The 12,975-nt window shown below is 51.4% G+C and overlaps 2 protein-coding genes across 2 annotated transcripts in view; both read left to right on the top strand.

The window, feature by feature from the left end:
* Positions 1-12,975, top strand: part of LOC309684213 (olfactory receptor 14A16-like) — a gene marked incomplete at both ends in the record, with an annotated part of 151,839 nt that overhangs the window by 13,597 nt on the left and 125,267 nt on the right. The window lies entirely within an intron of this gene.
* On the top strand, positions 7,251-8,171 carry LOC309684185 (olfactory receptor 14J1-like; the record flags this gene model as incomplete). Its single annotated transcript, XM_082500130.1, has 1 exon — positions 7,251-8,171. The coding sequence occupies one exon, from the start codon at positions 7,251-7,253 to the stop codon at positions 8,169-8,171; it is 921 nt and encodes a 306-aa protein (XP_082356256.1).

Genomic DNA, 12,975 nt, shown 5'->3' on the forward strand with positions numbered 1-12,975 from the left:
CTACCAAGAGCAGAGAGCCCCGTCACCCCCGCAGCACTTTGGTAGAATTGGAGAAGAAGACAGGAGAGGCTGGGCTGATCACTTGCAGCCCATGGCCACACAAGGGGCTTTACCAGCAACCTCTTTAAACATGATGGGCTACTTTTGCCCTTTTCTTGAGGTTTACACAAACTTGTCCATTCCCCCAAAAAACTTTATTCCTCCCTTGGTGTTTCCATGACATTTAGTGGTAAGTCTTGCACAGGCCCAAAGTGCTGTTTCTGTTAACACGCAATGAGTGTCACACTCCCAGAGGCAGTAACCCCCACCCTCAGTCTGGAAGGTCACCCCAGGAAGCTCTCCCATTGCCTTGTGTCACTTGGCCTGTCTGGAGTCAAGTTAATTTTCCTCACAGCAGTCTGTGTGGTGCTGTATTTTGGGTTTGTTGCCTAAACAGTATTGACAACACACTGCTGGTCTGGTTGTTGTTGAGCAATGCTTCAATAGTGTTGAGGTTGAGGTTAGGTTGTTTTTTTTTTTTTTGGTTTGTTGATTTTTGAGATCTTTTTCCTCACTCTGCCCCACCAGCGATTAGGCTGGGGATTCTCAGCATGATGAGAGGGAACACAGCCAGGACAGCTGACCCAGACTGACCAAACGGATACTCTGTACTCTTTGACATCATGCTCAACCGTAGAAGCCAAGAGAAAGGAGGAGGAAGTGGGGCAGGTTCAGAGTCATGGCATGTGTCTTCCCACATAACTTATGCATGACGAAGCCCTGCTTGCCTGCAAGTTCTTCTCACGGAAGTGTGGGGGAATATAGGTCAGATTAAAAGGTTGACATGGGATATGTGTGAAACCCAGTGGACTCAGTGCCTCCCTGGTGATGATGAGGCCGTTTCCCAGGAGGGCAGCCAGGTAGATGCCCAGGAAGAGCCAGAAGGTCAAGAGCTGCAGCTCCCGCGTGTCTGCGAATGCCAGGAGGAGGAAGTGGGTGATGGAGCTGCCATTGAATCCCTTCCCTCCAAACAGGAAAAGGAGATTGCTCCCTGGCATTGCCTGGGTGTCCTGTCTTATAAGAAAAGAAATAAGATATTCTTGGCCCTCCATCTGTCTCTAATTGAGAAATGAACTGCTGGACAGAGGTGTCCCTCCCAAGCTGAGGGAGGGAACATCAGGGATGACTTAAGGCTGTTTCCCAGCATATTGCCCTGGAGCCCCAAGGACACCCCCAGGGAGCCCAGAGGGGGCAGAAATGCTGCGGTGCTACAGCCCAAATATGCGCTCTTGCCCTCAGGCAAGGGCATAGCCAGGATGAGCTGGAGCATGTGCTTTTTGACATCCATGGCGTAACTGCCAAGGCATGGTGAGACAAGGCAGACCCCTGGGCGAATGGGATGGGAACTGGCTTTTCAGGAGAGACAGGCTGGAAGGATCTGGCGTGGTGTACCCCCAAAGTGATGAAGTTTCTTTGATGTATGGAGTTCCTTCATGATGAAGGCTACAAGTTGGGTGAGCCCTTGTGAATGAGGGTCAGAGGAAGGGCCAGTCAAGGTGACATGGTGGTGGGAGACGAGGAACCTGCAGTCAAGGTGGGGAAGCTGGCACAGTCTTGTTTAAGGAACCCAATGGAAGTGTCTGGATGTAGGAGCCTGGGCCTCACTGGGGACATTAACGGCCCTGGCGTTTCCTGGAAGGGGAACACAGCAGTGTGAAACAGTCCAGGACGGTTCTGGAGTGTCTTGGGAGAGCTCCTCAGCACAGCTGCCAGACAGGCTGACAAGGACAATACAAGCCTGGATGTGATCCTTGCCAGCGTGGAAGAGATGGTCAGGGACTTGAAGGTCCTTGTAAGCCTTGGCTCTCGTGACACTGAAACAGTTGCAACACAGCTGCCAAGGAGAGTGAGGAAGGAAAGGCAAATGCCAGACATCAGAGGAGGAGACTTCAGCCTGGTCCTGGGAGTTTGAGTGGGGATCTCATGGTTGGCAGCATTGAAAGGCAGCCGAGCTCAGTACAGCTGGTCTTCAAGGACAGTGTCTTCCAAGCACAGAAATGGTCTATATCAAAACTCAGCTGAAACTTCAGAGTCAATTCAAGGGCACCATAACGACCTGGTACTACTTCAGGGACAGTGGAAAAAGAAGCACAGATAAGACGCTATCACTGCTAAAAAGTGGGCATAGATAGATCTATGTTGTGTGCTCTCTGACTGCGTTATCACCAGCAAGGTCTCCCAGGCCTCTGTGCCTCAAGGCAGGACTCTAGAGGAAAACAGCCAACGGTGGATAGGAATCAAAGCAGGGGCTACTTGAGCAAAGTCAAATGTTACCAGTCAGAAGGGACCAGATGCATAAATGTGTACTTCCAGAGAGGGAGAGAAAGGGCCATCAGCTTGCTGGTGCGTGTCCATGGCCTATGAACCAATAATGACAATTTACAGACCAGCATCAAAGTTGAGAATATGAAGACTTCTTACATACTTCTAACACCGCGTTGTTTCAGCTTCTGCTTAACATCTTCCTTCAGGGATTGATGCAGTTGCCCACACAGAGGCGTCCACTGCCTCAGAGATACCCGTGGGTAGGTGATGCCCCCACGTGGCACTGGGTAACGTGACTCAGGGCTGCTGGGAGACTTTCTGGATCAGGAGCTGGTAGACAGGTGGGGTAGGCCAAAGCACCTCAGTTAAGACAACTCATTTCTCTCCCTTGAGTAGAAAGGGAATTCTTGACAATTGCACCCAAGCTGTCCGGCGCTGGAGGGGAATGAGAAACGAGTGTGTCTAGATGCTGCAGAGTCTCCTAAAGGTGCTCCTGTAACCCAGATACACTTAGATTACTGCAGATTTGGCTATTCAAAAGAGAGCATTTTGTTCACTTTGTCTCTTTGCTTCCCTCTCTAGATCGAGGGAGCTCATGACATCAACGTGTGCCTCACTGTGAGCAAAGATTGAATATGGAGAAACAGGCCATTAAAGGGAGGGCTTTGGGGTCTTCGGATTTGGGCTTGGCAGACAAATGTGTTTTCTGTTGGTCTAATGCCATCTGCTGTGAACAGTGGACTTGAGAGGAAGTAATGTGGACTTCATTTAAAGCAGAAGAGTGTGTTTTATTTTTTATTGAACCATCTCCTCCTTTGTTTATGTTTTTGTGACATTTAAGAAACATCCCTCTGTGTCTGCGTGCAGCTTGTTCTCTAGGTAAAACAGGTAGAAACTGGTGCCAATGGACTGCAGTGGAGGAAGGTCAGCTGTGAACAAGGCTGCTGTAGTCCCGGGTGGCTGAAGAGAGAAATGGGGGTTGGGTGGGTTGGGACAAAGACTGCCCACAGAGTGTCTGACATAAAGGGTCTTGACTGCCCTACACATTCAGCCTCCATTTGGAGATGCTCGCTTTCAGTAGCGTTTGGAGATTGCCAATATCACTTAATGTGTAAGAAGACAAATGAAGACAAGTGGGGAAAAAAGGAAGTCCTTCCTTACAGTTTTTTAGTATTGAAATATTGTCACTGTTGACATCTCTCTCATTAAGCAGATAAGAACTGAGGAGTGGAGGAAATCATGGTCAGAGACCTGGCTTGTGAGCTGTGCATGTGAATGAGCCCTCTGGTGCCATGTTCCTGAACTGCAGATCCTGACAGACTGACCATGCCTCTGGAGAAGTAAAAGGCAGCAGCAAAGCTGCAAGTTTCTGAGGGTGGTAGCGAGCCCCACTGAGGGCCATCATTGGAGAGACCATGGAGGGAATGACCAGGAAAGGGATCATCCCTGAGGGCTGGTGAAGCAGGAAGTCAGAGGCACTGGTTACAGGTTGAAAATCCAATGTGTAAGTGGCTGTGAAAGCCCTGGATGTGTTTCATCAAGCTGGATGTTCGAGCCCTGACCCACTTCCCCTAGCAATGGGGATCCTTTCCCTCAGGAATGGGATTTCTTTCCCTCATGGGACACTCAGGGCTCCTCCTGGGGGCAATGAGATGTGGGGGTGTGTGATGCCCAGTGCAGGACAATGCGAGGGCTCCTCCTTGGCTCTATGGAGTAATTGGCTGAGTGAAGTGGCAGGAAAGCGCTGGTGCTGTAGGGCCCTGGTGTCCTCTTGGGGTCCTGATGGTAAGAGACAGCAGCCATAGTCGGTTGCACGAGGATTGCAGTTCTGTTGGGTAGTCACAGCCCCCACAAAGAGGCCATCCCCACCACAGGCTGTCCTACACTGTCCTATGCCAGTGACTATTTCTCGGCAGATTTTAACCACCACCCCTGCGTCCCAACCTCACCCTGACCCGATGGCGTCCCAAGCTCTACTGATGACTCTCTGTCCTCACTGAGTATTGCACAGAGAAAAACACCACGCAAAGCTGTGGTGTTCTGAGGATTTGCCATCGGCTGTCACTTCCCAAAAACATTGCAGCTTTAATTCAGAGCAGAGACACGCTGGAGTGGATGGCACATGGCAGTGGGAAGAAGAAATGAGGTTCTCACAAAGGGAGCAAACCCTTCTCAGTCCAGTGCCAAAGAGAAGCAGAGCTGGGCTGTGCGGTCTGAGCAGGGCAGGGGTTTGCTGTCTGTTGTGTCTCTGCTGCCCTGAGGGCCTGTGGTGGAGGTGAAGCTGATCTCAGGAAGGAAGAGAAGACGTTGAGAGTGTCCTTAGTGTGGACATCATGTGTTTCAGGACCACTGTGAAAATCATTGGCCTGATCCATGATCGTGTCATCAAGGGTTAAACCCTGGAGGCGAGAAGAACCAGCAGAGTTAGAGAGCGAAGGAACACAGTAGGAGACCCTGGTGTGATGTGCTTGCTGTTCATGCACTCTACTGGAGAAAGAAGGGACAGACCTCGTGCCACTGCAGGGGTGGGATTCAGTCACTGGCCCAAAGGCACCCACTCTGTCTGAGATGCCCTGGGTGATGCCTGTCACACAGCCAGTCTGGGTGGGGACGGGGCTCCTGTACAGGACCTCTGCTGTCCCTGTCAGGAGCATGCAGTTGTGCTGGAGAGCCCTGGCACCTCCTCGAGCATTCCAGGACGGAATCTGTAAACTAAATTGAGGTTCAGCTGCCCTGAATTAGGTCAGGCAATGAAGGGATGCACGTGAGACAACTGCCATCGTACTCCAGGGACATGTGGAAAAGACAGCTGATGGAGAAGAGAAAGAGAGAGACTGAGCTCTGCCTGTGCCACATGACTCCATTTGGTCAGCTGAATCCCTCTATGGGCTGTCCTGGGCAGAAGGAAGAGTTGTAGGGGCACTTGTCCTCCACGTGGACACCTTGTGTCATTGAAGTTGGCCAAAGGGATTTCCCACCAGCCTCCACCAAGATGCCCCCAGATGCTGCCCTGTCTCTATGAACTGCTCCACTAGAGCTTGCCATTCCCAACATGCCTCTTGGTCACCCCAGCCACCAAAGATGTCCCCAGGTGTCTGTGTCCGAACATCTTCCTCCTGCCCTCCCTCTCCATTATTTCACAAGGGAGCTGAGACCAGGAGCTCACATGCAGGAGCTGCTTTTGTGCCCTTGTGAAGTGAGTCCAGAGGAATGCCACCTGCTGGGGGTTTGTGGTGGGCATGGGATGGAGGTAACTCCTGTTGTAACCCCAGGGACTACAAACCCAGGCTGAGAAGCCTTCATTGACTCTGCTTAATCCCTTCCGTCTTAACGGGAAAAGATATCTCCCTGGCATTGTCTGCGTGTTCTCTCTAATACTAAACCAAAAAAAAAGTTATTCTTGGACCTCAATCTTTCTCTGATTGAGAATTGAAACTGCTGGAAAGAATTGTCTCTCCCCATTTGAGGAAGAAAACATCAGTGATGACTTCAGCTTGTTTCCCAACAGGTTGCCCTGGAGCTCCAGGGACATCTCTGAGGGAGCCCAGAGGGGACAGAGAGAGTGCCACCGTGGGCTTGTCCTCTGCTGCTGAGCTGGGCCGGGCTGCTGGGACGGAGGGAGCTCTTGGCAAGCGGGCAGTGCTGCAGAGAGACAGCTCTGCCCAGGAGCAGCTCCTCTGCACAGCGCAGCAGGGCTGAGGGCACTGCCTGCAGGCAGCGAGGGCAGACAAGAGAAGGGAGTCTCTGCTGCCTGGGGCTGTCCCTGCCAGGAGCTGTTGCTCTGTCCCCAGGTCTCCCTGTCTCAGATAAGGGCAGTCTGGGGTGTCGTTCCTATATCTGAGAGCTCCCTGGGAGAGACATCTTCACAGCCTTTCCCATGGTAAGTCTCTGGCTGTGGGGCAATGCGGATGAGTTCCTGGCAATGTCTCCTACACCTGCATATGCCATGGCTGATAGGAGCTGTCAGGTTGGCTCTCCTGGCTTTTCTGGTGTGTTGAAGGACATTGTGCTTCAGAGCAGGGATGCCCCACTGCACCATCAGAGGGACAATGAAGGTCAGCTGCCTTCTCCCAGGGATGGCTCTGAGGTTTGAAGATAGGTGTGCAGGCAGGGGTGGGCAGGGCTGTCCTTGCCAGCAGGGTCCCTGCACGCCGAGGGCTGTGTGCCGGGGCAGGGACTCTGCCGCCTGCCAGGGTCAGCTCTCCGCCTGCCCAGGGAGCTCCCCACAGAGATTCTCAGGGGAGAAGCCGTGGGTGGAAAGAACACAACCTCTGGCAGGGCAGTGTCCTTCTGCTGTTCAGAGGAAAGTCAAGGCAGGGGCTACCTTAAAGACAGAGACCTTTCCAGGCTCTGTGCTCTCAGCTGTCTCCTAAGGGAAAGGAGCTGTCACTGTGACACTGAGGGATCACCACATCTGCCAAAAACCTCATCAGGTGCCTTCACCCACTCCTCCACCTACAGACAGCACCAGCATCCCCTCTGCTTGCAGCATCAGGCTGGATCTGCTCCACTCCTTTGTACCCGCACAGAGGGAGGTGGCCCTGGGCAGTGCCCTGCTGCTGGGAGGGGGCTGCAGGGCAGAGCTGAGCACACAACGGGTGGGATGGGCTCTGGGAGCACTGGCAGGGGGAGACCTGGGGACAGAGCAACAGCTCCTGGCAGGGACAGCTCCAGGAAGCAGAGAGCCCCTCCACCCTTCTGCATCCCTCTCTGCTCAGCTTCACAGGGAGAGAGAACAGTGTGGAGAAATGGACATTGCAAAGCGACATTGCAAAGGGAAATTGCCCTCAACAGCACAAACCTGAATGAAGCGCTTACAAAGAAAATGAAGTCATTTTGGAATGATATTTTAGGAAAAAGCACAGGAAGGGCTCAAAGAAGTCTGCCTTAACTTGTCAATGTCTTCCACTCCTTCAGCAGGTCCTTGTGCCCAGAGTGAACAGCAAATGCCCAACAGCAGCTCCATCACCCACTTCCTCCTCCTGGCATTCGCAGACACACGGGAGCTGCAGCTCTCGATCTTTTGGCTCTTCCTGGGCATCTACCTGGCTGCCCTCCTGGGAAACGGCCTCATCATCACCGCCATCGCCTGCGACCACCGCCTCCACACCCCCATGTACTTCTTCCTTCTCAACCTCTCTGTTCTGGACCTGGGCTCCATCTCCACCACTCTCCCAAAAGCCATGGCCAATACCCTCTGGGACAGCAGGGCCATCTCCTACCAGTGGTGTGCTGCACAGGTCTTCTTTTTCTTATTCTTTGCTACAGCAGAGTTTTCTCTTCTCACTGTCATGTCCTATGACCGCTACGTTGCCATCTGCCAACCCCTGCACTACGGGACCCTCCTGGGCAGCAGAGCTTGTGTCCACATAGCAGCAGCTGTCTGGGGCAGTGGGTTGCTCTATGCTGTGCTGCACACGGCCAATACATTTTCACTCCCCCTCTGCCAGGGAAATGCCTTGGACCAGTTCTTCTGTGAAATCCCCCACATCCTCAAGCTCTGCTGCTCACACTCAGACTACCTCAGAGAAGTTGGGCTTCTTGCGTTCAGTGCCTTGATTGCTTTTGTTTGCTTTGTTTTCATTATGCTGTCCTATGTGCAGATCTTGAGGGCTGTGCTGAGGATCCCCTCGGAGCAGGGACGGCACAAAGCCTTTTCCACGTGCCTCCCTCACCTGGTCGTGGTCTCCCTCTTTCTCAGCACTGGCATATTTGCCCACCTGAAGCCCCCCTCCATCTCCTCCCTATCTCTTGATCTGGTGGTGGCTGTGCTGTACTCAGTGGTGCCTCCAGCAGTGAACCCCCTCATCTACAGCATGAGGAACCAGGAACTCAAGGATGCAATGTGGAAATTGATGACCAGATGATTTTCTGAAGTAAGAAAGTCTCTTCTTCTGCAAATCACTCCTAATCTATCTCATTATAGACCAAGCCCATCTGCCGTATTTTTTGTCTTGGGTTTTGTTTTTTTGATTGTTCTGGGATTTGCTTGTTTTGCTTTGTGTAATGTTGTCTCAAATGAAATGTCACTGTGTGAGCTGTTTCCAATTACACATCTACCCAAATTTGTGGGACCCACAGACTGTGTAAATGAGGACCCATGCTCTCTGTCTATTTCAACTAAATAAAGAAACTTCCAGGACTAGAGAAAACAGCCTCACATTTAACCTGGGGATGTTTAGTCTGGATATTAAGAAACAATTCTTAACTGAAAGCGTTATCAAGCATCAGTACAGGATTCCCAGGGAAGTGATGGAATCACCATCCTTGGAGGAATTTAAAAGGTGGGTAGACGTGGTGCTGAGGGACATGGTTTAGTGGTGGTTTTCGCAGGGTTAGGTTGATGGTTAGGCTTGATGATCTTAATGGTCCTTTCCAACCCAAAGAATTCCATTCTGTGATTCTATGACTTGCTTGCCCAAGACCCTTCCTTTGAGACATTCTGTGGAGCTGCAGGGGAGTGCCTGTGTGCAGAGCTGGAGGGGAAAGAGTCCCAGCACAGCAGCACTGCCCTTGGTCTTGCCAGAGCTGCTCTCTTGCCACTTCCACGGTCTCCTCCGGAGCCCTTGCCTTGCTGTAAGGCTGAGTGCTCGGGCAGCTCCTAGTCCTGCTGTGTGGCAGCCCTGTGAGCACAGGAGGGACAGGCACTGAGCGCTGCTCTGACAGAGCTGGCCTCCCTAACAGCACCTCCAGCGTACCAGGGGGTCTCCTCAGGGCAGGGCCTGAAGGCTTAGGTCTTCTTCCAAATTTGTCCTCAAGAATATTCCCAAGAATGTTGTGCCGCTCAAAAGAAAACACCAGTGTACAGCATAACTATGTGGGTTTTCAGGGCGGAGGCAAGAAGCAGTGTGCTCCCACAGCCAGGACTCCTGGGAAAGACATGAAGGACTGGCAGAAGAGGGTCTTCACTGGGGCTGTCTGTGCTGGACACGCCAGCGAATATCCCCCAGGACAATTGTCACACACCTAGCAGACAACTACCACCTTTCTAACAGCCCCCACCATTCCAATGAGATCTCCTTCACCTGCCTTTTCTGGTTCCTTGCAAATTCCCCTGTGTGCCACCTCACCCTCCCCTGTCCTTATCACAGAATCACAGAATCATGGAATGTTCAGAGTTGGAAGGGACCTCTAGAGATCATCTAGTCCAACTCCCCTGCTAAAGCAGGATTGCCTAGAGCACATTACTCAGGACTGCATCCAGGCGGGTCTTGAAAATCTCCAGAGAAGTGGACTCCACAGCCTCCCTGGGCAGCCTGGGCCAGTGCTCTGTCACCCTTCTTCACAGTTAAAGAAGTTTTTTCTTGTATTTCAATGGAACTTCCTATGTTCTAACTTCTGCCTGTTGCCCCTTGACCTGTCACTGGGAACCACTGAAAAGTGTCTGGCTCCATCCTCCGTCAACCCACCCTTTAGACACTTGTACGCCATAATAAGGTCTCCCCTCAGCCTTCTCTTCTCCAGGCTAAAGAGTCCCAGCTCTCTCAGCCTTTCCTCATAAGGGAGATGCTCCAATCCCTTAATCATCTTAGTTGCCCTACGCTGGACTCTCTCCAGCAGTTCCCTGTCCCTCTTGAACTGGGTAGCCCAGAACTGGACACAGTATTCCAGTTGTGGCCTCACTACGGCAGAGTAGAGGGGGAATCATAGAATCATAGGGTTTGAAGGGACCTCTGGAGATCATCTAGTCCAACCCACGTCCCAGAGCAGGGACACCTTAGAGCAGGTTGCACAGCAACGCGTCCAGGCGGGTTTTGAATGTCTCCAGAGATGGAGACTCCACCACCTCCCTGGGCAGCCTGTTCCAGTGCTCTACCACCCTCAAGGTAAACAAGTTCCTCCTCATGTTTAGGTGGAACTTCCTATACTCAAGTTTGTGCCCGTTACCTCTTGTCCTGTCACTGGGCACCACCGAAAAGAGCCTGGCTCCATCCTCCTGGCACCCATTCTTAAGTATTTATAAGCACTGATCAGGTCCCCCTCAACTGGCTCCCTCAGCATTCGCCAGCTCCCTCAGCACTCGCGGGTGCATCCCATCAGGGCCCATTGACTTGTGAATATCTAATTGACCTAATTGGTCCCTCACTTGATCCTCCTCAACCCAGGGGAAGTCTTCCTCTTTCTCTGTTACTTTCTCCAAGGCCTGGGACTCCTGAGGGCTCGGCCGGGTAGTAAAGACCAATGCAAAGAAGGCATTCAATAACTCGGCCTTCTCCACATCCTCAGGGAGGATGGGGGGGTAGAGGGGGAGAATGACCTCCCTCGACCTACGGGCCACACTCTTCCCTACGCAGCCCAGGATGCCATTGGCCTTCCTGGCTACAAGGGCACATTGCTGGCTCATGGATAATTTACTGTCTCCTAAGACCCCCAGATCCTTCTCCTCAGAGCTACTTCCCAGCAGGTCCACCCCTAACCTATACCGGTGCCTAGCATTCTTCTTCCCCAGGTGCAGGACCCCACACTTGCTCTTGTAGAACCTTACTAGGTTCTTCTCTGCCCAGCTCTTCAGCCTGTCCAGGTCATGCTGGATGGCAACGTGGCCCTCTGGAGTGTCAGCCACCCCACCCAGTTCGGTATCATCAGCGAACTTGCTGAGGATACACTCTATCCTCTCATCCAGGTCATTGATGAATATATTGAACAAAATTGGACCAAGTATTGACCCCTGTTGGACACCACTGGTTACAGGCCTCCCACTTGACACTGCTCCATTAACCACAACCCTCTGAGTTCTGTCACACTCTCATCTCTCAATCTGCCTCACTGTCACCTCGTCTAGCCCACTCTTCCTTAGATTCCTCATGAACGTGATCTCCTGCAGTCTCATTATAGCCAGTTGTTGACAGCTGGGCTGATGTCCTGCTTTGAAGTAAAACATTACCAATTTTTTTCAGAATTTTACCTTTCAGCTAAGCCTCTTCTAACTGCCTGCACTCTCTGAAATTAAAGGGGTATTCTTCAGACAGTGTCTGCTTCTAGCCAATAAAGTCTGATGTTTGTAGTTGATGCCACAGAATGATGCGCAGAGAGGCTCTTGCTTATACTTATTGCTATAACACCCAAGGGCAGTGACCTTTGTCATGTGCCCCGTTGGAGGGTGGGAAGCAGAACAGCGTAGCCGGGTCGCACCTGCGGGGAGAAGCGGACAGTGCCTCATGCTCAGTATAAAAGCGGAGGGATCAAAGGGTCAGCCCTCTTTCTTCAGTGACCGGTGTCCGAGGAGGAGTCTATCTGTTCGTCTGCCTTTGACCCTGATCGGTGTGTTCCTGAATCCAGATCTGGAATCCCGTTCCCGTCCATCACTGAAACCAGGCTGGGATGTTCCCAGTGTCTCCCAGTGACATGATCGTTACCCTGGGAGCTCGATGCTGGATTTTTATATATGGTTTATCTTTAATTTTTTATTGATAATATTATCCTTTGTTTCTATTTTAATACTTCATTACAGTAGTTTCAGTTTTCCTTAAAACCCATAAATCTCGCCTTCTTTTTCTCTCTTCTCTTCTGGGAAGAGAAAGAGCTTAAAGGCAGTATCTGTCATTTGTTTAGTGTCCAGCCCAGCCTAAACCACACCACCTGCTTTCCTCCATCAGGCAAGAGTGGTCCACAGCACCAAGTGGGACTCACTCTGTGCCAAGACTTGGAGGTGGCATAAACAGTCCAGGGAAGGGAGCTATGCTGGGGGGGTCCTGGGGACTGTGCCAGACAGAAAAATTAGCTTTCGTAATGCTGTAGGTCCCAGTATGATGGAAATGATAAGAACATTTTAATAAGATAAAACAACCAAGAAATGGAATGAAAAATACAGAGTGAATAAAACTTTCTCTTAGAACCGTAAATTTCAAACATTGTTGGTGGTGTTATCCTTCTTGCTTGGTTTTATCTTATTTTAAGATACTGATCTCGGGGGAGTTTTGTGTGCTGCTTCTGTTTGCAAAGGCAAGTGATGATAAAACTGGGGTGGGATGCAGTTACAGGGATGCGGATGGGTGGTGCCAGTGTAGGTGCCTGGGACCCTCTGCCCAGGCTCCAGCTGCAGCTTCCCAGGGGCTCTGGTCTCCAGCATCTCCTCTGGGACAGCGGCCAGGCCCAGGCATGTGCTTCAGAGACACGGGGTCCTCTGGAGGTACCACTGGGTACTGATGGTCAGACAGCAGAGCGCTGCCTGAAAGCCTGAGACATTTTGACAAGTGTATAAGCACCACCTCATCACCTGACACACATGAATGCTTTTAATAAACATTTGGTGTTCTCCCATGAGATCCAAATGAGGAGTTTTCAGGATGTTCATTGATAGCAAGAGGAGAGCTATGGAGCTCCCCCTCTATTTGCATTGTCAGGGCTCTCTCTCTCAGGCTCTGCATTTAATCTCCCTCATCTTCCATGTATTTCCACCTCTCCTAACTAACCTGACCATGTCTGAAGGCACCTTTCCAGCAGTGCACGTGCACAGAAGCGCTTGCGATTACGCTTTACATTTCCCTTCCCCTCCTTTTTCATCATTCAGAAACCTCTCCATAATCCCAATGCTGCTGTGAGCTTCGGGCAGTTAAAACTCACCTGTCTTTGAGTACTCTGTGGAATTCTGTCTTCAGGCAGCTCTTTCTTTGTGCTTATTATCATAAGCACAGGTTCAACAATGTTTCAGGTTCAACATGGTTTCAGGTT

Source organism: Vanellus vanellus, assembly GCF_965231255.1.
Source record: "Vanellus vanellus genome assembly, contig: HAP1_SCAFFOLD_45, whole genome shotgun sequence".
NCBI classification, from domain to species: domain Eukaryota; kingdom Metazoa; phylum Chordata; class Aves; order Charadriiformes; family Charadriidae; genus Vanellus; species Vanellus vanellus.